Consider the following 21,701-nt stretch of genomic DNA (forward strand, 5'->3'; position numbering starts at 1 on the left):
GTACTGAATGACAGTGTAATATATTGTAAAATATATCTTAAGCTGGGGCTCCAGGTTAATTGACGCACCTTTTTACCTTGTAAAATTTCTGCCAACTCTTGAAATCTTCCATCCTTTACCATGTTTTCTATGGCTCATGACTAATCAAAACATTGCTTTAAAATGTGCGTCCTTATTCCAAAATGTCGTGTCGTAATCCTGCTGCTTTTTAAAGGATCTTGAGGGTTTAGAATTTGAACAGGTTGTACATGGTAAACGCAGAAAGAATAAGGAAAACTTTTTAGGTTTTGAAAATGCCTTTAATCTGTTTTTTTTAATGGTTTGTTGATTGCTGTAATCCACAATTGAAATACGCTTTGTTCATGCTAAACCCCGTATTTAAATGGTGTAAAATAAAAATTACAACTGTCCTGCTTTTTTCCCCCCTGTTTTTTTAGAATCCCGGGTCTTTATCTCAAGAAAAAATGCTAATGTTTGATCCAGTCCCTATCAAACAGGAAGCCATGGAACCCGTTCCAGTGGTCAGTATTTAAAAATAGCATAAATGTTAATATTTATTCTCGTTGCATGGTGATAAGGCTATTTGTAATAACCGTCCACAATTTTTTTTCCGGTTCTGAAAGATGCAAGATTACAAAATAGGGCACAGGTGGCGAAAGACCCATTCTGAGCCTTTGTAACAAATAAACTGGATTTACATAAAAACGTACTGCAGGTATCAAAAAGCCTTACCTGTTTCCAGACACGGTTGCTTCAGCGGAGACATAGATTTGAAATGTAATATTTGGATCGAGAGACACTGACCAATGGAAAACAACTCTGGATGTGGCCAAGAAGAGAAGCCAATTTGGTGTAGGGATTAAGGTGCTGCTGGCCTAGAAATAGGAGACTTTGGGAATTCTAGTCCCGCCTTAGGCATGAAAGTTGGCTAGTTGACTCTGAGCCAATCACCAGGAAACTGGGAGTTCTAGTCCTGCCTTAGGCATGAGAGCCAGCTGGGTGATTTTGGGCCCATCACCAGGAGACGGTGAGTTCTAGTCCTGCCTTAGGCATGAAAGCTGGCTAGTTGACTCTGAGCCAATCACCAGGAAACTGGGAGTTCTAGTCCTGCCTTAGGCATGAAAGCCAGCTGGGTGATTTTGGGCCCATCACCAGGAGACTGAGAGTTCTAGTCCTGCCTTAGGCATGAAAGCCAGCTGGGTGATTTTGGGCCCATCACCAGGAGACTGTGAGTTCTAGTCCTGCCTTAGCCTTAAGCACCAAAGCCAGCTGGGTGATTTGGGGCCAATCTCTCTCTCTCTCTCTCTCTCTCTCTCTTCCTCTCCCTCCCTCCCTCCCTCCCTCCCTCCCTCTCTCTCTTTCACACACACACAAACACACACACAGAGGGGGGGGGTTATGGGGAAAATAGGAGAAAGAAGGAGCATTATGTATGTTTGCTGCCTTGAGTTACTAATAAAGTAAGAAAGGCAGGATAAACTCTAATAATTAAGTGAATAGTTCACTAGAGTGGAGTAAGTGTTGTATCTGCGCAGCATTGTCATTTGTAGTGTGGTTTTCAACAAACGTTTCTCTATATTCAGTGAACTTTAATTTGAAGTCTAGCAGAACTCAAGTCAGAGCATGACAGAAACGAAGCCACAAGTAGATCCTATTCTCCAATACGTATTTTTTTTTTCCCCTTCCTCTTTTCTGCCACCCATTTTCATTCATTCCTCTCTTCCCTCTTCTCTTCGGTAGTCCTTCCACTCGACGTACATGGACCACATGAAGTCAAACAAGTACGGCGTCATCTACTCTACACCCAACATGATGTCCAACAAGTTCTACCAGATTCCAGAGGGACTGTGCAACGGGGTTCAAATGGAGCCAGTCGACCTTACGGTCAATAAACGGAGCTCACCCCCATCAGCTGGACACTGTCCTTCCCCTTTAAAATTTCAGACTCTCTCCCGAAGAGGTTCCCCTGGATTGAATCTTCCTTCATCCAGCCCTCCCATGAAGAAACTGGGTCCACCAGGAATGCAGCCTTTTACGATGCCCTTAACTATCCCTCCAGTGATGGCGGCTCTTTCGCGCCACGGACTCAGGAGCCCTGGAATACTTCCTGTTATTCAGCCCCTCGTCGTTCAGCCTGTCCCTTTTATGTACGCCCCACACCTTCAACAGCCTATCATGGTGTCCACCGTCCTTTCGGAAGAGTTGGAAAACCCAAGCAGCGTGCCAGGTAAACCTCTGTCTTCCTGTTTGTTTTTGTTTCTTTGTGGACTTGTTTTTTTTATGACGTCAGCCTAAAGAATCCGTTCGTCTTCTACTTTAAATTATAGCAATAGCCCTTAGACTTATATACCGCTTCACAGTCCTTTTCAGCACTCTCTAAGCCAGAGGTAGGCAACCGTGGCTCTTTTATGACTCGTGGACTTCAACTCCCAGAATTCCTGAGCCGGCATGGCTCAGCTTGGAAACCTCTCCCTTTCCCCTCAGCATGGCTGGCTCAGGAATTCTGGGAGTTGAAGTCCACCAGTCATAAAAGAGCCAAGGTTGCCTACCCCTGCTCTAAACTAATAAAGTCTACATTAATTAACATTAATTATGCTTTCATATGTTCCTCTAGGTCAGGGGTAGGCAACCGTGGCTCTTTTATGACTCCTGGACTTCAACTCCCAGAATTCCTGGGCCAGCATGGCTCAGCTTGGAAACCTCTCCCTTTCCCCTCAGCATGGCTGGCTCAGGAATTCTGGGAGTTGAAGTCCACCAGTCATCAAAGAGCCAAGGTGGCCTACCCCTGCTCTACACTAATAAAGTCTACATTAATTAACATTAATTATGCTTTCATATGTTCCTCTAGCTCAGGGTAGGCAACCTTGGCTCTTTTATGACTCCTGGACTTCAACTCCCAGAATTCCTGAGCCAGCTTGGCTCAGCTTGGAAACCTCTCCCTTTCCTCTCAGCAGGGCTGGCTCAGGAATTCTGGGAGTTGAAGTCCACCAGTCATAAAAAGAGCCAAGGTTGCCTACCCCTGGTTTAAGCTATCCCATTGCCGTAGTTCCCGTTGTGATAAATGGAAGGGCAGAAAGAAACATGCGGACTGACCTTCCATTTCTTGGAGGAATGCAATCTCTAAAACATATTATAGCTAAATTGTTTCAAATATACTTGCTGAACGTGCCAAATTGTGATGGCTATTATTCTATTAAGCACTGGGTGTTCCTAGAGGAAGCAACGCAATATAATGGAAGCCACTGTAGATTTGTCTATATAGTGGCAGAACAAAGGGCTGGGTTATAAGGTCCATTACAGAACGGCATTTTTGTTCAAGTTATGTAGATTAATTCAAACGGAAGTCGCATTTGCAGTCTACATTTTTAAGAACGATGTAGTAAGAACGCGGTGACAGAAGACTCAAATGCCAGCTTCTCTCTTGGTTTACCATTCGCCGTCTCTTCTTCCTCCTGATAGTATCTGTCATCGAGTCTTACGAAAAGCCCGCACTAAAGAAATCTATTAAGGTGGAGCCAGGCGTGGAATCACCGAGGAACGACTACTACCCGGAGCAAATCTCGCCTCCTCTGATGACCTCACTGTCACCCCACATGCTACAAGAGTAAGTGGCTTAGAGCAGGGCTTTTCAACCTTTTCACCCATTGTACCACTTTTAGGATATGGCAGTATCCGAGTACCACCAGTCGCCTAGCAAGGTGTCAAAAACTTGATGACCCCCCCCCCAAAAAAAGAAGGGAAAAAGTGATAAAGTACAGGTAGTCCTCGACTTACAACAGTTCGCTTAGTGACTGTTCGAAGTTACAATGGCACTGAAAAAAGTGCCCCCCAAGCCACAGCCGAGCAAGACACCTGCCTGCCCGCCCGGCGGCGCTCTTCCTCCTGTCTGAGGTTTTCATTGTTGTGAGCATTTCTGTTGAGGATTGGCAGTGGGGGTGGGGTGGGGGGTGTTTGGTTTTTATTCCCCCCCGTCTGCTGGGTGGTTGCAGCAGGTTTTGGTCACTTCACATGACCCTGGGACACTGTGACCGTCATAAATATGAATCAGTTGCCAAGCATCTGAATGTAAATCACAAGACCCTGGAGATGCTGCAACATTCCAGCTGATTGGCGCTTCTTCTGGGCTCAGCAGAAGCACCAGGATCAGGGCCGAGCTCCAGCTGGATCCTGGCGCTGATCCTGGCGCTTCCATTGAGCCCTGACAGTCCCGAAGAAGCACCGATCAGCTGGAAAGCGGCACTGATCCTGGCGCTTCTGCTGAGCCCTGACAGCCCTGCAGCTCCAGCCATCTCTTGCTCAGGCTTGTGCGGTGCTGCCACCGGTTCAGCTCATTCCCTTCCTTCGCTATCACTTTTCTAGGATGGTCACGTACCACCTGCCAGGTGCCAATGTACCACAGGTGGTACCCGTACCACTGGTTGAAAAGCCCTGGCTTAGAGTTTTCGAATCTCGCCAGTGGAAGATGAAGTGAATTGTGGTTGGAAAGCTACATTACTCGCCTTTGACTGAGCAAATTTGGACTCCTTGCACTCTTAGCCTAATTCAGAAATCTCAGGGTTTCCGTCACTTTTGTTTGCATGGGGCTGGGGCCATTCAAATGTTGAGATTTTTTTAAAAAAAAAAAAGAGCGCAGAGAAGAGCCATGAAGATAATTAGGAGACTGGAGGGTAAAACGTATGAAGGTTGCAGGAATTGGGTATGTCTAGTCTAGTGAAAAGAAGGACTAGGGGGGACATGATAGCGGTGTTCCAATATCTCAGGGGCTGCCCCAAAGAAGAGGGAGTCAAGCTATTCTCCAAAGCGCCTCAAAGCAGGACAAGAAGCAATGGATGGAAACTAATAAAGGAGAGAAGCAACCTAGAACTAAGGAGAAACTTCCTGACAGTTAGAACAATTAACCAATGGAACAACCTGCCTCCAGAAGCCGTAAATGCTCCAACACCGGAAGTTTTTAAGAAGAGACTGGACAGCCATTTGTCTGAAATGGTATAGGGTTTCCTGCCTGAGCAGGGGGTTGGACTAAATGACCTCCAAGGTCCCTTCCAACTCTGCTATTCTGTTAAATCTCAGGGGGAACGTCATTTGATGTGTTCAATTGAGATTATTCTTTACCGCTGGCCAGAATAAAATATAATCTGTTCTAGGTCCTCATTTTAGTACCGCGATCAGGTTTTCATCAATATCTAGAACTGGTGATCTGTGTGAACTTCAGATATACTACTACACTGTGCACCTCACCTGAATTATAGTATTCAGAAGGAACGCTACAAATGTCATTTATGGAAGCCAGGGGCACTCTTTGAGAAATACAAAGAGTGCATTTCCATGTAATCGTAAATCTTAGCTCTACTTTTAGGAAACTCCTTGACGGCCAAGGAATTTGCGCCCTTGTGGTGGCACCAACCCAGAATTTCGTAATTGGGCTCTAAAGAAATAGATGAAGAGTCACATCTGTTGAGTTTTAGTCTGTAGAGCAAAGAAAATCGATAGTTGCATGGAGGGGAAAAAAATCTGTATCGTTAAAATAAAACAACTTTGCTAAGAGATTTAGAAATGCGTGTAAACAAATAGAAACACTTGAGGTTTCTGAATTCTGCTGGCCTGGAAAACAAGATGGCGGCTTAAAATATTCAGTCAAATCCTACGGTTCTGAAGAAAAATAAATAAATGGAAAAAAGAAATTAGGGGAGGGGGGAGATGACTGGTTCATTCCAGAGAATAAATGAAACCAAATCTCTATCCGGAACGTCAGCCAAACTATTAACCACAAAAGTCCATGACATTTGCTAAGCTTGCTTGCATTTTTTCCACACGTATGTAATGTTGTGGACGCTGCCAGGAAGACAAACGGGGTATTGAAGAAGTGAATTCCGGGGTAGGCCCTTTAAAAAAAAAGAGAGAGAGAGAGATTTAATTCAAAAGGTTGTAGTTTTTAACATATGATTCAACTTAACGCAGGAATCACCCTTCAGTTATAGTCCAGCCTGGAAAAAGGCCTCTACCTGTGGAATCTCCAGACACACAAAGGAAGAGACGGATACACCGGTGTGATTACGAAGGTTGCAACAAGGTGTACACTAAGAGCTCTCATTTAAAAGCCCATAGAAGAACACACACAGGTAAGAAGCAAATGTAATTTTAGTTTTTTTGATCGGGGCATTTGTTGTTAGTTGCGAAGTCGTGTCCGACCCATCGCGACCCCACAGACAACGTTCCTCCTCCAGGCCTTCCTGTCCTCTGCCATCTTCTGGAGTCCATTGAAGCTCACGCCTCCTGCTTCAGTGACTCCATCCAGCCACTCCATTCTCTGTCGCCCCCTTCTCTTGCCCTCCATCTTTCCTAGCATTAGGCTCTTCTCCAGGGAGTCCTTCCTTCTCATTAGGTGGCCAAAGTACTTGAGTTTCAACTTCAGGATCTGGCCTTCTAAAGAGCAGTCGGGGTTGATCTCCTCTAGGACTGACCGGTTTGATCGCCTTGCAGTCCAGGAGACTCTCAGGAGTCTTCTCCAGCACCAGAGTTCAAAGGCCTCCATTCTTTGGCGCTCAGCCTTTCTTATGGTCCAACTTTCACAGCCATACATTGCAACTGGGGAAACCATGGCCTTGACTATACGCACTTTTGTTGGCAGGGTGATGTCTCTGCTTTTTAGTATGCTGTCTAGATTTGCCATAGCTTTCCTCCCCAGGAGCAAGCATCTTTTAATTTCTTGGCATTAGAAACCTTAACGAAATGGTTAAAAAAAAAACCAGCTCCTACTACAGCTAGTCCTTGACTTACAACAGCTGGCATAGTGACCGTTTGAAGTTACAATGGCACTGATCAAAGTGACTTACGACCGTTTTTCACACGACCGTTGCAGCAGTCCCTACAGTCACGTGATCAAAATTCAGACGCTTGGCAACGGACTCGTTTTTATGACTGTCCCAGGGTCACGTGATCCCCTTGTGCCTCAGTTGTGCTCCTAAGTCAAGGACTACCTGTAAATCCTTATATACCCCTTGAAAATAGCTTTTTCTGGGTTTAGTGCTTTATTCCCTCAGAGGCAGATACAGTACTAGATTCAAGAGGGTGGTACTTATTTTCTTCTGGGTACATTTTGCCTCTCTGCCTGGTAGCCAAGTTTATTTTGTTGGCCTTCTAACTGTGACTCAGTGGAATATTCAACAACACACACCCTACTATATTGGCAGTAAACGCCTTCCCCCAAACACTGAATTGTATTTAAAAGTTTCTGGTGGGGTCTTTTTAAAAAAGCAAATAAAGGCTTCTTGGGGAGAGAATTATGAATATTTTTCTTCTTCTTCTTTCCATCTTTCCAGTTTTTTCCATTTAATGGGTAGCATCGTTGGAAGCAACTAGCAGCGTTGCTGTGACGTTTCTCAGATTTAGAAAGATTGGATATTGGGATTTAAATAATCATTGGCTGTAATATATATATATATATATATATATAGATAGATAGATAGATAGATAGATAGATAGATAGATAGATAGATAGATAGATAGATAGATAGATATAGATAGATTTGACTGTGCAAATTATCCATAGGTGGCAAGGTTACTTTTTGTGGCATATTTTGAATGTAGAAGGACCTATTTTAAAATCAAAACATCTGTTGGGAAAAATAGATGTAGGGGAAGAAGTGGCAGAAGTTGGGGGCGGAGTTAAAAGAGACATCAGCCTAGAATCCCTATGTAGTCACAAGCAAAATAAATCATTGGATTCTGTTGTCCCACAGCTAATTCTTAGCTGGTGCTAACCAAGCTGAGAAGATTTTTGTGACTAGACCGCTTAGCAATAGATCAGCTTAATTGGACCTTCACGTGTGGATTTCACACCCGACATTAGGCGTGTTCAGTGCAATTACTGGTGGCGAAGGAATATTGCTCTTCTCGTACGTTTTTTAATGTGTCGTTGAAATAATTTCCTAAAAGAAGTATTCTCCTTTTTTTTAACAGGTGAAAAGCCTTACAAATGCACTTGGGAAGGCTGCACATGGAAGTTCGCTCGATCGGATGAACTGACGCGGCACTTCCGGAAACACACCGGAGTCAAACCGTTCCAGTGTCCGGACTGTGATCGCAGTTTCTCTCGTTCTGACCATCTTGCCCTCCATCGGAAACGCCACATGCTCGTTTGAACTTCTCTCATTTCTGCTCTTTTCTGGTTTTTCCATTTTCTTTTTTTTTGACCTGAGCGTTTTAATTCAGATTCAGCTGGACTGGATCTTTGGATTTTTATCTCCTCGCAAGTTTTCTGATGGTCAGTAAAAACAAACACACAAAAATGTTTGCTTGGCCCTTCTTGATTCTTGCCGTCAGCCAGACCGAAAGAATGTGAACAATTTTTGTTGTTGTTGTTTCCCGGGGATGCTAAGCACGTTCCTAATTTGCCAGCAAATAGATTCTATTTTCCTTCGGACTAAGAAATCTTATAATCAAGCTGATTAGTTTTGCCATTTAATCAGCCGGTATATATAGATATATAGATATATATATATATCTCGATGATACAGTTACTGTTTTTCAAAAATCCAAGTTTGCGAATCCTTGCCAGAGATTTTGTGTGCCTGCAATTATAAGGATGCACGTCTCCTTTTTATGCCCAGCAATGCAACGAATGGATCTTTTTTTGAATACAGTTGGTTAAAGAAGCATGTTCCAGAAGACACTTCTTTTTATTTTTATTTTTTTGAGGGGGGGGGAAATGCAGAAAATGAAATCCTCAACCCTCGGAGTGAATGAAAAAAAATAATAATTCTCCACTTATCACCAGAAAGTGGACGTCTGCGCAGAGGTTGTACATCCTGATCAATGTTGCCTTTTTTTTGGTGTGTGTGTGGGGTTGTGTAAGTTGTTCTGTTTTGCCTGGGATCGAGTGTCTTGGTAGATCCACTGGGAAAACACTTCTCAGTGGGATGCAGTGATCTGGTTTTTTTTGTCATGCAACTGTATGAATGGGACACACAAGGTACCGGTGTGACATTCATGGATAAAATTGATCAAAATCTACCTCGCTGAGGAGTGCGGCAGGCATACACATTTTCCCCACTCCCTCAGCATCTCCTGCCCTCAGAAAACCCCTCCAGCTGCCTTAGCTGAGAAAAGCCACAATTCCAGCCAAATAAATTCAGCTCTTCCTTGTTAGAAATGAATTTCCATCCGAGACCCTTCCGTATTCATACGATACTTAAGAAAAAGATTGGTTTTAACTGAAGCGCTTCCAGAGAGCATAGATTCGGTCGCAGATGGTCACAGATGAAGAAGGGACACTTTTTTTAAAAAAAAAGTCCAAATATTTTTGGCCAGCTTGTATGAAAACTTCAGCAGACCTAAGTATTTTTTGCAATACTTTCTCAGTATCGATAATTTCCCCAAAAAACAAAATAATAATAATAATAATTGAAAGTTGGATGGTTTCATGCTCTACATCTTCCATAGCTTCAAAGAGGCAATTTTATTTTTGTATTAAGGAAACGAGACTCGTTGTAATCCACCAGCATTTTATCCTTTTGCAGCCTATGGTTAAAGCCGTGGGAACCATGTACGTAGAAAACAAGGAAAGGAAAGGTTAAAAAAAAATGGAAGCCAACGATGACGACAACAACAACCCAGAGGGAATGAGCAGGAGGGGAAGGGGATTGCAAAATGTAAACCTAAACACTTTATAAACTAAAATCACATACATTTCGAGTAAATAATTGCTCAGGGGCAAGTTGGCTTACTCAAAACTGCTTTGTTGTTATTGTTCCATAAATTGTATTTAGCTTCAGTTTGTTCTGGTATAAACTTTTCTAGCACTTTCATCATCCTCTTACTTTTTAAAAGTTGTATTACCTAACTCTCATTAAACCAGTGTAATTTAGAACACTTTGACTGGACCACGTCCATTGTTTCTGGTACAAAGGTTTTTCACGCCTTAGTCAAGTCTTGCTCAGTTCTTCCGAAAAATGTGATTTAAATTCCAGATTAGTTGGCCTAGCCCAGGGGTAGGCAACCTTGGCTCTTTTATGACTCGTGGACTTCAACTCCAAGAATTCCTGAGCCAGCTTGGCTCAGCTTGGAAACCTCTCCATTTCTCCTCAGCATGGCTGGCTCAGGAATTCTGGGAGTTGAAGTCCACGAGTCATAAAAGAGCCAAGGTTGCCTACCCCTGGCCTAGCCTACTCTTCCCCATCTCCATATTTTTTTTGATATTTCTGAAATAAGATTCTCACAAAAAAAATACAGGTCGTGCTCAACTTAGGACCACCGCTGAGCCCAAAATCTATGTGGTTAGGTGAGAAATTCGTTAAGTGATCCCCCCCCCCATTTTTACGACTTTCCTTCGCTTCTTAAGCGAATCACAGCGGTTCTTCAATGAGTCATACGGTCGTTAAGCGAGTCTGGCTTGCCCCGCCAACTTTGCCTGTCAGAAGGTCGCAAAAGCATGAACCCGGGACACTGTGCAACCGTCGTAAATGCGAGACAGTTGCCAAGCTTCCGGATTTTGATCAGGTGAACCACGGGGAGGCTGCCGCAGTTGAAAATGTGAAAAAAAAATGATCGTAAGTCAATTCAGTGCCGTCGTAACTTTGAACAGCGAGTAAATGAATTAGTTGTACGTTGTGATCTGCTCGTGTGTGCTTCGAATCGTCCTTGCCCCAAGAGAAAAGAACCGTTGTCCATTTCAGTGAAGGAGGCAAAAAAGGACGTGGTTTTGATGAAAGCTAAACGGCAGGATTGCCCAACACAGGTAGTCCTCGACTTACAGCACTTCGTTTAATGACTATTTGAAGTTACAACGACACTGGAAGAAGTGATTTATGACCATGTTTTGCTCTTACGGTCGTCGCAGCGTCCCCATAGTCACGTGATCAAAATTCAGGCGCTTGGCAACTGGTTCATATTTGTGACGGTCACGGCGTCCTCGGCAGGGTCACATGCTCCCCTTTTGCGACCCTTCTGACGAGCAGAGTCAAGGATTCACAACAACCATGTTACTAATTAAGGAACTGCAGTGATTCAGTCAACAACCGTGGCGAGAAACGTCGTAAAATGGGGCAAAATTCACTTCGCAACTTTTTCCCTTAACAACATAAGATTTTTGGGCTCCGTTGCGGTCGTAAGCCGAGGACTCAGAGTATAGACTCTGCCATGTCGCCAACATCAGTAATGTGTCTCTCAGCATGTTCAAGGTATCGGAGAAGCGCCCGATGGAAACAAGCTTATCTCTGTGCATTCAAAACAGGGTTGTCCTGAATTCAAAATGTGCGGAAGATTGCAGAACAGCAACGTGATTTTTGCCGTCATTTGGAAGAAAGAAGAAAAAAGACGGAACGCTTAGTGACCAGCTCACTTTAGATTGGATAGGCAGGTAATCCTCAACTTAATGACCAGAACTGGGCTCAAAATTTCTGTTGCTAAGTCAGACGGGTGTGAAACGGGTTTTGCCCCATTTTGCAACTTTGCTTGCCGCGGTTGTTAAAGTGAATCGCTGTAGTTCTTGAGTTAGTAACATGGTTGTTCAGTGAATTTGGCTTTCCCATGAACGTTGCTTGTCACTAAAAGAGGATTTTGTGACACACACACACACACAGGGACACCGCAATCGTCGTAAATATGAATCAGCTGCCAAGCGTCTGAATTTTGATTAGTGACCAGGGGAATGCTGCAGTGGTCGTAAGTGTGAAAAATTGCCAGAAGTCGCTTCTGTCAGTGCCGTCGTAACTTTGATCACTAAATGAACTGTTACAATCTGAGGACTATCTGAAGCCTGTTCCCAATTCGATGTCAAAGCATAAGGCAGCTGTGCTGTACATGTACGTTTCAATAAGGCACGTTTATGCTGCTTTTCGAATGTCGGCTTATACCGGGAGGAATTGAACAGTTATTGGAATATCGATTAAGACTATCTGCATTGCAAAAATCCAGACGATCGTTAATTGATAAGCAAACGACGGAGGAATCATTTAACGCTGCAATCTAGAAACCGTGGTTGTAATGGAACAAAAATCTCTTGTGTTTTTCTGCTGTATTGTCAAACCAAATTGATCACTAGACTTTTAACACTATCTGGTTCCAAGAGAGAAAAAAACCCAAGAAAATTAATTCGCTTTAAGTGTCAGGAACTGGACCCTGGGACGTTAAAGTGGAGAGAATCACAACTATCAACTGATCTTTTGCATCCCCTCTAAAAATAATCGAGATTTTTAAATAAGTGCTAGAAGGCGGTGACGTTTGTGCCTTGGAAGTGCACATGGAGAGCTGAAATGAACGTGATTTACCAAGTTGTGCCTTTGCCTATAACAGACAAATATTTTTCAAGCTCCTTGGCTAGATTTAAAAAAATGTGCAGTGCCGTAACCCTTGGTTTTTCGTAAACTTATTTGCCACAAAGCATTTTTGATTTTTTTCCCCACCTGACTTAAATGGCGGTTGATGCCATCAGATATTGACCATAAAATAAAATGGAAGAAGAAATAATTGCTCTCCCCCTAATTCTAATTTGCTAATAAAGCTTCACAACCTCTTCCTCTACTTCCCTATTTTAGATGTGTCGGGAGGTTTTTTTTTCTTTTCCTTAATTCTGAGCAAAAAGAAAAAGAGGGAAAGGATACCATCAAGCTGCCTTACAAATCTGTATAACTAGCTAATTAATTTGAGGCCGATGCTATTAAAAGTTTCTTTGTATTGATGTGGATGAATATGTGGCAGGATTGGAAAAAAAAAACAACACACCAGATTTATATACCATTTGCAGTTTGGTCAAGACAGTTTGGTCCGGACTGCAGGAAAATTAAGGATGCAAATTGCTACATATAGTCCTCAACATACGACGGCAACTGACCCCAAACTTTATGTTGCTAAGTGAGACAGTTCTTGAGTTTGGCCCCTGTTTTACGACCTTTCTTGAAACAGTTGTTGAGTTGTTTTAGCGAAAGTGGATTCCCCATTTCTGGGCCACTAAAGACGAGCATTATTTTGACACAGGTTGTCCTTGACTTTGCGACCACAATGGAGCACAACATTTACGTTGCTAAGTGAGCCATTTATTGAATTTGTCCCCTTTTTACGACCTTTCTTGCCACAGTTGTTAAGTGAATCACAGCAAGTAAGTTAGTAACACGGCCGTTCAGCGAATCTGGGCTTCCCCCGTTGGCTTTGCTTCTCCGAAGGTCGCAAAAGGGGATCACATGACCCCTGGAGACACGACAAGCGTCGTAAATATGAGTCAGTGGTGCCAAGCATCTGAATTTTGATCACGGGGCTGCGGCAACAGTTGTAAAGTGTGAAAAGTGGTCATAAGACACTTTTTTCAGTGCTGTTGTAACTTCGAATGGTCACTAAACAAATGGATGTAAGTCAAGGACGACCTGTAGAAGTAAACCCCGTATTCTGGAATCTGTAGACCTAAATCCATGTCTAGGAAAAGATCCCTTCTTTCACTAAGTTCTTTAAATCACCCAGTTAGCAACGGTTCCCACAAAAGCTTGTAGGGACGCAGAAAGAGGAACTACTAACCGACTGAATGCTGTGGTCCTCAAGATCTTGACTACCAATGAGATTTGGACCCAGAGTAACGAGTTGGAAGGGACCTTGGAGGTCTTCTAGTCCAACCCCCTGCTCAAGCAGGAAACCCTATACCATTTCAGAAAAATGGCTGTCCAGTCTCTTAAAGACTTCCAGGGTTGGAGCATTCACAACTTCTAGTGGCAGGTTGTTCCACTGGCTAATTGTTCTCACTGTCAGGAAATTTCTCCTTAGTTTTAGGTTGCTTCTCTCCTTGGTTAGTTTCCATCCGTTGCTTCTTGTCCTGCCTTCAGGTGCTTTGGAGAACAGCTTGACTCCCTCTTCTTTGGGGCAGCCCCTGAGATATTGGAACGCTGCTATCCTGTCATCCATCTCTGGTCTTTCTAGGTCCATCTAAGCTCTGACTAGGACTTAAGCCAGCGCTTAGATCAGAGCCAAAGACTAGAACGGACAAAAACATTCTAGAAAATAAGGGATTGGAAATTGCTTGCAATATTTCTGTCCTTTTAGTTATGACAACAGCCCCAAACACCGCGAGCGTCATAAATTGGAGTCAGTTGCCAAGTATTCTGGATTTTGATCGTGTTACCATGGAGATACTGTGACAGTTGTGACAGTGTGAAAAACCGTCATAGCTCACTTTTTTTCCAGTGCCGTTGTAACTTTGAACGGTCACGAAATGATCTGTTTTAAGTCGAGGACTATCTGTGCCAAAGAAATCGGAAAACATTAATTTCTCCAGCCCCTCCGTCCACTAGTAGAATTGCACTGTGTAGGATACGTCTTTTAGAATGCCTTTTTTAGTCGTGTCTTATGAAGCATGATGAAAAAAGGCTTCTCCCCCAGTTGGGGCTGTTGAGATTTTTCACAATTTTGTTTTCAGTTACGGCTGTCGTTCTGTTAAACACACACGCATATAACACTTTCACGATAGAACCGTGTTTGTATTTTGACTTCCGGCTTCGCAACATATATCTTTTCCAACAGGACTGCGGAAAAAAGTATTTTAAAGGGCTATAATAATTCCCATTGCGTTTTACAAATATTAGCACTTTCTTAACTATTTATATATTTTTAAAATGTTACACAGGCAAAATAATCGTCCCGCTTAAGCATCTTTTCAAATCCCCGCCTGCAAATGTAGCAGGAGCAATTACATTTATCCTACTTCTCGTCTAAAAACTATGCAGATTTTTTTTAAAATAAAATAAAATAAAATGTAATATATTTTATAAGCTAATGATAATTGGGTAAATAAAGGTTTTTTAGCATGTCTTCCTAGCGTTTGTGGATACTGAAAAATTTTGGTAATCTTTCTTCACTAAAGATGTGAATGTTTCGATGTTCCTTTACTGTTTCTACTTTTTTGGTAATCCGATGGGGGGAATTCAGTATATGACATTTTGTCATGTCAAACTGTGAATATATATTTGTACTGTACAGTCCTCCTATGTCATATATATAATATGGAAAAATGTATAATACTTGTTAATGAAACAAGACGCATAGTAAATGTCCGTATGTAAATAACACTCCCGGCAAAGTCGTATTCTTTTAAAAAAAAAAGAAAAGAAAAGAAAAGTAATTGGGGGAAAAAGAAGCTGGCTCTAGCACAGAAGGGATATTTAGAGCAGATCCATAAAATCTAGGACCGCTTAATTACAGATAGCCCTCGACTTACGACGATAATTGAGCCCAAAATTTACATTGTTAAGGGGGACATTGGTTAAGTGAGTTTTGGCCTCCTTTTACGACCTCCCTTGCCACGGTTGTTAAACGGATCACTGGGCAGTTGTTAAGCTAGTAACACGGTTGTTAAATGAATCTGGCTTCCCCCATTGACTTGGCTTGAGCAGGGGGTTGGACTAGATGACCTCCAAGGTCCCTTCCAACATCATCATCATCATCATTATTATTATTATTAATATTATGGTCGCAAAAGGGGGTCACACGACCTTGGGACACGGCAACAGTCGTAAGTATGAACCAGTTGCCAAGCATTCTGAATTTTGATCACGTGACCCTGGGGATGCTGCAAAGGTCATAACTCTTGAAAAACGGTCACCAGCCACTTTTTTCCAGTGCCGTTGTAACTTTGAACAGTCCCTTCATGAATCGTCGTAAGTTGAGGACTGCTGGTATTTATGATTAATACTCCACTGATTTAAATGGACCTAGCATACATGTGATTAACTTTCAAATGTGCTTAGGATTCCGACTACGTCATCCTAACCATTGTTGCTGCTATTGTTGCGTCCGAAATGTGACTTCAGAGTTCGCGCCCAACAAGCCGTCTTGTCCTCCCGTTCTTTTTGTTCCAACACGCGTAACACCAAATGAGGGTTTATTCAGAGGCAATCCATTTGAAGCAGAAATTCATGGACATTCATTATTGGCTGGGCAAAAGTTGCGTATCCGAAGAATCGCCTCTACCCTTTCATCCTTGCCTTTCCTGGCACAAGCAATCATATATAAAGACTTAGTTTTATATAAAGTTAAAATGGGCTGTGGTTATTCTTTTCTTTAATTATTTCAATGTCATGCCTCCGTCGGAGCCTGAATCTGCGGAGGAAAATGAGCTGGAACGGGACCCTATTGAGGTCGAGGGAGAGGGGTCTGGCTTCAGAGGAATGTGAGGAAGAGAAGGCCGAGGCAGGCCAGGGCCCTTCAGGATTGGGACAGGATGAACAGGAGAGGCATAGTTCAGGCGATGAGCAAGGGCCACCCCCTCCTGATCCTAGAGCATGGAGAGTGGAGAGAAGGAGGGAACAACGCAGGCAGGCTCAGCTACTGGGGAGGAGAGGGTCCCACCTCTCTCCACAAGGCACACCTGGAGACTGAGATTTAAGGAGACACTGTGGGGAGAGGCACTTGTCGGGAACAAACGCTGCTTCCTTGGAGTTTTGTGTGTGTTGTTGCTGATCTCTTGTTCTGTGACTTCTGCTTGGAAACCCTGAAACTCTGACTATTGGACTGGCTGACAACGTTGCTTGGATGTTTATAGATCTCAGTCTGTATTTTGGCTTCCCTTTTGAAACTGCTCAGGCAAGCGTGTATTCACACAGACTCCTTAGGTTTATGATGTATGTGTCATTCTTATCTCCGTGGCCTTGAGTAAATTCCTCTCCTAATCAGACTGTATGTGAAACTCCTTGCAGCCAGAGGTGTGTGTGTCTTCCTTTGTTTGGAGGCTTGCCAGAAACGTGGGAGCATTTGGGGAAAAATTGGAGCAGTTAAATGGTGGCTTGAATTGCCAACTGACTGCATTGACTCGGGGCTGTGCCCTGGGTCATCACAGTTAGACACATCAGTAAGGATTCCATCAAGTACCGATAGAAAAGAATATTTGTACCTCAGTGTTGAACTGTGGGATCCTTGGTGCTCTCTGAGCTTGGTAATCTTTTTTGCAGACATTTCATTACCCAACTAGGTAACTTTATCAGTACTAGAAGGGAGTGGGGTTTGCGGAGAGGAGGCAGAGGACTATGGGATCCTTGGTGCTCTCTGAGCTCGCTAGTTTTCTTGCAAACGTTTTATCACCCAACTAGGTAACATCATCAGTGCTAGAAGGGAGTATATATAATATATAAAAAGAGAGCAAACCCCACTCCCTTCTACCACTGATGACGTTACCTAGCTTGGTAATGAAACGTCTACAAGGAAACTACCAAACTCAGCACCGCATTCCATCTTCAAAATGTACACCAACTGGTCATCTACAACAATTAAGCCAACACCACTGCAAAAATCAGGTGCTATGACTCTTAGAAAAATAAGGAAGCTAGTAATTAGTTTGTAATTAGTGGAAGAAGAGTTCCTTGACCCATTTAATGGAAGGGGAAACTGCCACTCAAGTTTCTAGTCCAATGCTTAAGTGCTGTTCTGTCCCAGCCTACGTGAGTCCTTGTTAAGCTCACAAGGAGAAACCCCTCTTCCAACAAGCAGGCTGGAACCGCAGGGAAAAAAACAATCCCCTTTTATTATTCACAGACCTGAGTCAAAGTCCAAAGCAAACAAACACAGTTCACGGAAACTCAATCCTCAACACGAACGGTTGCCTTTGGCAACCAGCACCTCCCACACCTTCCCTTTTATTATGCAGCCAAGGCGTGGCTTCCTAATGCCTTCTCCTTTGCCTTTGGAGCCGCCCCATTGCATTTCTCTGTCCTTCTCTCTTTGCCTGCCGGCGTTTTCGTGCATCCTGGATTTGTCCCAGCTGTTCTTCAGCACTGTCCAACTCAGACTCCCAGCACAGCTGCATCTCAGCCTGAGCGTGAGTAGAGGGGCCAGGCTCCTCGTCCGACTGTAAGTCTTGGAGCTCCTCAGAGCCTTCCTCTGACTCTGATGTCGCTCCAGGCCCCTCCTCCTCCTCCTCCTCTGATTCCTCAGACTCAGCTGCCAGGTCCACTGGCTGCCAAGGAATCACAACAAATGCCTTCATGTTGCATTCCGTGGAAATCTATCCTACTCCTCAAGCGAAGGTGATGAAAAGTTTCTCAACAAGACTTCCCAAATATCTTTGACCTGGTTCTGCTCAGTCCACCAGATTGCTCTTCTGCAGTACAAGACAGACAGGATAGAACAAGCCTGGCTGGCCATTGGCACACCGTGTTGTTACTTCCTTCACGTGGCCCAACTAATTGGGACAACTAATTAGCCAGATCCGGAAAGGTCATTATCTCTGCTCATTATCCAGCAGAAGAATCTTGCAAAGCAGCGTGAAAAAGGCGTTGTTGTATGATTTGGTAAATGCAGTTGTGACTTGCAGGAGGTAGCTGTCCCATGAAGCACACCCGCACACCTGTTTGTGTTGACGTGTGGGAGACTGAAGCAACTTCCGCCTTCACACACAACTGTTCCCTGTTCCTGCAATTACAGGAACACTTAGTGACTGTTCAGAAGTTACAACAGCACTGAAAAAAGCAACTTGTGACCGTTTTTCACACTTATGACCGTTGCTGCATCCCTGTGGTCATGTGATATACATTCAGATGCCGCACAACAGACTTGTATTTGTGACGGTTGCAGTGTCCTGGAGTCACGTGATCCCCTTTTGTGACCGTCTGATGAGAAACGTCAATGGGGAAGTCAGGTTCACTTAACAACTAATTGAGTAAGTGCAGTGATTCACTTAACAACTTGTAAAATGGGGCAAAATTCACTTAACAAACGCTCTCACTTAGCCACAAAAAACTTGGGCTCAATTGTGGTCATAACCTGAGGACTAACCTGTATACCAGTAAACCTGTCTGCTGACACAAGGACAAGAAGCCCAGCGGGAAAGGAGAGCAGTAAACAGTGGTGACATAATTTATATATTGTGTTGATCCTACGTATTGCCCGTGTTTGCAGAACTTCTGAATTGCCTCCAAACAGAACTTAGGAATAGAGCTATACAATAACTCTAGACTTGGGGGAGAAGTGCAGGTAGATAAAAGAGAATATCTGTAGCTCAGGGCTGAAAAGAGGGTTCCTTGAGCGTGCTTTTTTTCCTTTCATTACCAAACTAGGTAACATCATCAATGCTAGAAGGGAGGGAGGTTTGCAGAGTGGAGGAAGGAGAGGAATGTGGGGTCCTTGGTGCTCTCTGAGCTTGGTTGCTGTCTTGCAAACGTTTCATCACCCATCTAGGTAACATCATCAGTGCTAGAAGGGGATGGAGTTTGAGGAGGAGGAGGAGAAGTTTGAGCAGGATGAGTTGGAGGAGGAGGAGGAGGAGGAGGAGGAGGAGGAGGAGGAGGAGGAGAGGAGGAGGAGGAGGAGGAAGAGAATGATGATAACTGTGGGGTCTTTGGTGCTCTCTGAGCTTGAAGATGTTTCATGACCAAATGTGGTAACATCACCATTGCTGATGATGTTGCCTGGTTTGAGTAATGAAACATTTCTAAGAAAACAAGCTCAGAGAACCCCAAGGACCCCTCAAGTGCAAGCAGAGCTGGTGGAATTAAATGCACCATCAGTTTAGAGTCCTTGCGTCGTCATGAAATTTAAACCTGGCCTCCTTGAATTCCACGGACCTTTACCTCACACTAATTTAGTGCTGACCATTAGTTCAGGGGTCCCCAACCCCCAGTCCATGGACCGGTACCGGGCCGCAACTTGCCAGCAACCGGTCCGCACAAACAAGCAAAGCCCCATCCATGGGATGCAGGCAGCACCCAAAACTAGGCACTCTCCAGTCCGTGGAAAAACCTTTCTCCATGGAACCGATCCCTGGTGTCCAAAAGGTTGGGGGACCTCTGCATCAGTTGACTAGATTCTTGTCTATAAACTAGGGCAATAAATCTTTCTGGACTACAACTCAATCTGTGATCCTAAGCCTTTGACAAAACTATTGTATGGCCCTTTTTTATTTTAGATACTTACCCGAGGAGGTTAGCTAGTCTTCAGATGAAGGATCTTATCTGATGCTTTCAGAAGAATGGACCCAGTATTACTTATTTTTTCCTGCAACGGAGACCATTTTGTAGCCACAGCTTTTCGTCATAAAAAATGCCCCGTATGAGTAAATCTGACGTGTTTCTTCTTATTCCTTCCACTAATAAGAGGCAACATGAACCTCTCCTTTTCGAGGAATATCTAACACCACTAGATGTCACCAATGTTCCATGAAGATTTTACACATTACTGTATACATTTAGAATGGAATGGAATGGAATGGAATGGAATGGAATGGAATAGAATAGAATAGAATAGAATAGAATAGAATAGAATAGAATAGAATAGAATAGAATAGAGTAGAGTAGAGTAGAGTAGAGTAGAGTAGAGTAGAAAATCTGGAATAGAATAGAATAGAATAGAAAAACTAGAATAGAGTAGAGTAGAGTAGAGTAGAGTAGAGTAGAGTAGAGTAGAATAGAATAGAATAGAATAGAATAGAAAATCTGGAATAGAATAGAATAGAATAGAAAATCTGGAATAGAATAGAATAGAATAGAATAGAATGGGACCTTGTAGGTCATCTAGTCCAACCTCCCACCCAAGCAGAAGACCCTACACCATTTCTGACAGATGGCACTCCAGTCTCTTCTTGACAGCTTCCAGGGATGAAGCTCCCACAACCTCTGAAGGCAATCTGTTCCATTGGTGGATTGTTCTCAACTGTCAGAAAACTTCTCCTTATTTCCAGGTTGCTTCTGTTCTTGATTAGTTTCTATCTGTTGTTTCTTGTCCTGCCTTCAGGTGCTTTGGAAAATAGGTTGACCCCCTCTTCTCTTTGACAGTCCCTCAAATACTGGAAGACTGCTATCATGTCTCCCCTGGTCCTTCTCTTCATTAAACTAGACATACCCAATTCCAGCAACCGTTCTTCATAATGTTTTAGCCTCCAGTCCCCTCATCGTCTTGGTTGCTCTTCTCTGCACCCTTTCTAGAGTCTCAACATCTTTTTTATAGTGTGGAGACCAAAACTGGTTGCAGTACTCTAGGAGTGGTCTTACTAAGGCTTTATGCAGTGGTATTACCTGCATTCCTCACGTGATCTTGATTGAATCCCTCTATATATCAGAGCATGCACAGTCTTATTGTGCTGAGATAACCCAGGAATCAATACAGTAAACAGTGGTTTGTATTAAATGGTGGTTTATATTACACTATCTACAATATACACTAGGAACAAAATACATACATGTGGTAATACAGCAAATTCAACAGACAGCAGTTACAGCAGGAAATGGACGAGAGAGGACACAGCAGCAAAAGCCTTCCCTTTTATACTCAGGCTCTTAAAGGGACACAGATCCTGCTGAGTCACTCCTATCATTGCATCATCCACCTTATGCTACATTACATCATTACATAAGCCGTGTAGCTATTAAATTATTACCTTGACAAATGACTACAAGTTTGTGTTAGCGTCTCCGACAGCTGCTGTGCAGCTCCGTGACGATCGGCCTTGACAAATTCACCGTAGGTCAATTACAAAAGGCAATTGGAACAGCTTACATCCTCCAGCACCATCAGTCCACATCTGCCTATGGCAGGTCCTTGGGAAGGACTGGATGGGTGCCTAAAAATGCCAAATCCAGTCTAAACATTTGGCTTTCACAGAATTAGCCTACACAAACCCTCATTCTGTTGGCATCATGGGGTGTACTAAAGAGAAGTTGGAGATGATAGAAGTTGATTTTTTTTCCCTCCATGTTTTTTCTTTTTGAGGGGAAATTTCTTCCCTGCCCTTTTTTTTTTAT

At 43.4% G+C, this 21,701-nt stretch overlaps 1 protein-coding gene across 1 annotated transcript; it reads left to right on the forward strand.

The window, feature by feature from the left end:
• The first annotated feature begins 443 nt into the window (after positions 1 to 443).
• Positions 444 to 8,281, forward strand: KLF3 (Kruppel like factor 3). The gene is made up of 5 exons (XM_015822864.1): positions 444 to 521; positions 1,741 to 2,227; positions 3,460 to 3,604; positions 5,959 to 6,119; positions 7,960 to 8,281. The coding sequence occupies exons 1-5, from the start codon at positions 465 to 467 to the stop codon at positions 8,139 to 8,141; spliced, it is 1,032 nt and encodes a 343-aa protein (XP_015678350.1). The 5' UTR covers positions 444 to 464; the 3' UTR covers positions 8,142 to 8,281.
• Positions 8,282 to 21,701: the final 13,420 nt, after the last annotated feature.

This window comes from Protobothrops mucrosquamatus, unplaced genomic scaffold (genome assembly GCF_001527695.2).
Source record: "Protobothrops mucrosquamatus isolate PMUCROS unplaced genomic scaffold, P.Mucros_1.0 scaffold1707, whole genome shotgun sequence".
In the NCBI taxonomy this organism is placed as follows: domain Eukaryota; kingdom Metazoa; phylum Chordata; class Lepidosauria; order Squamata; family Viperidae; genus Protobothrops; species Protobothrops mucrosquamatus.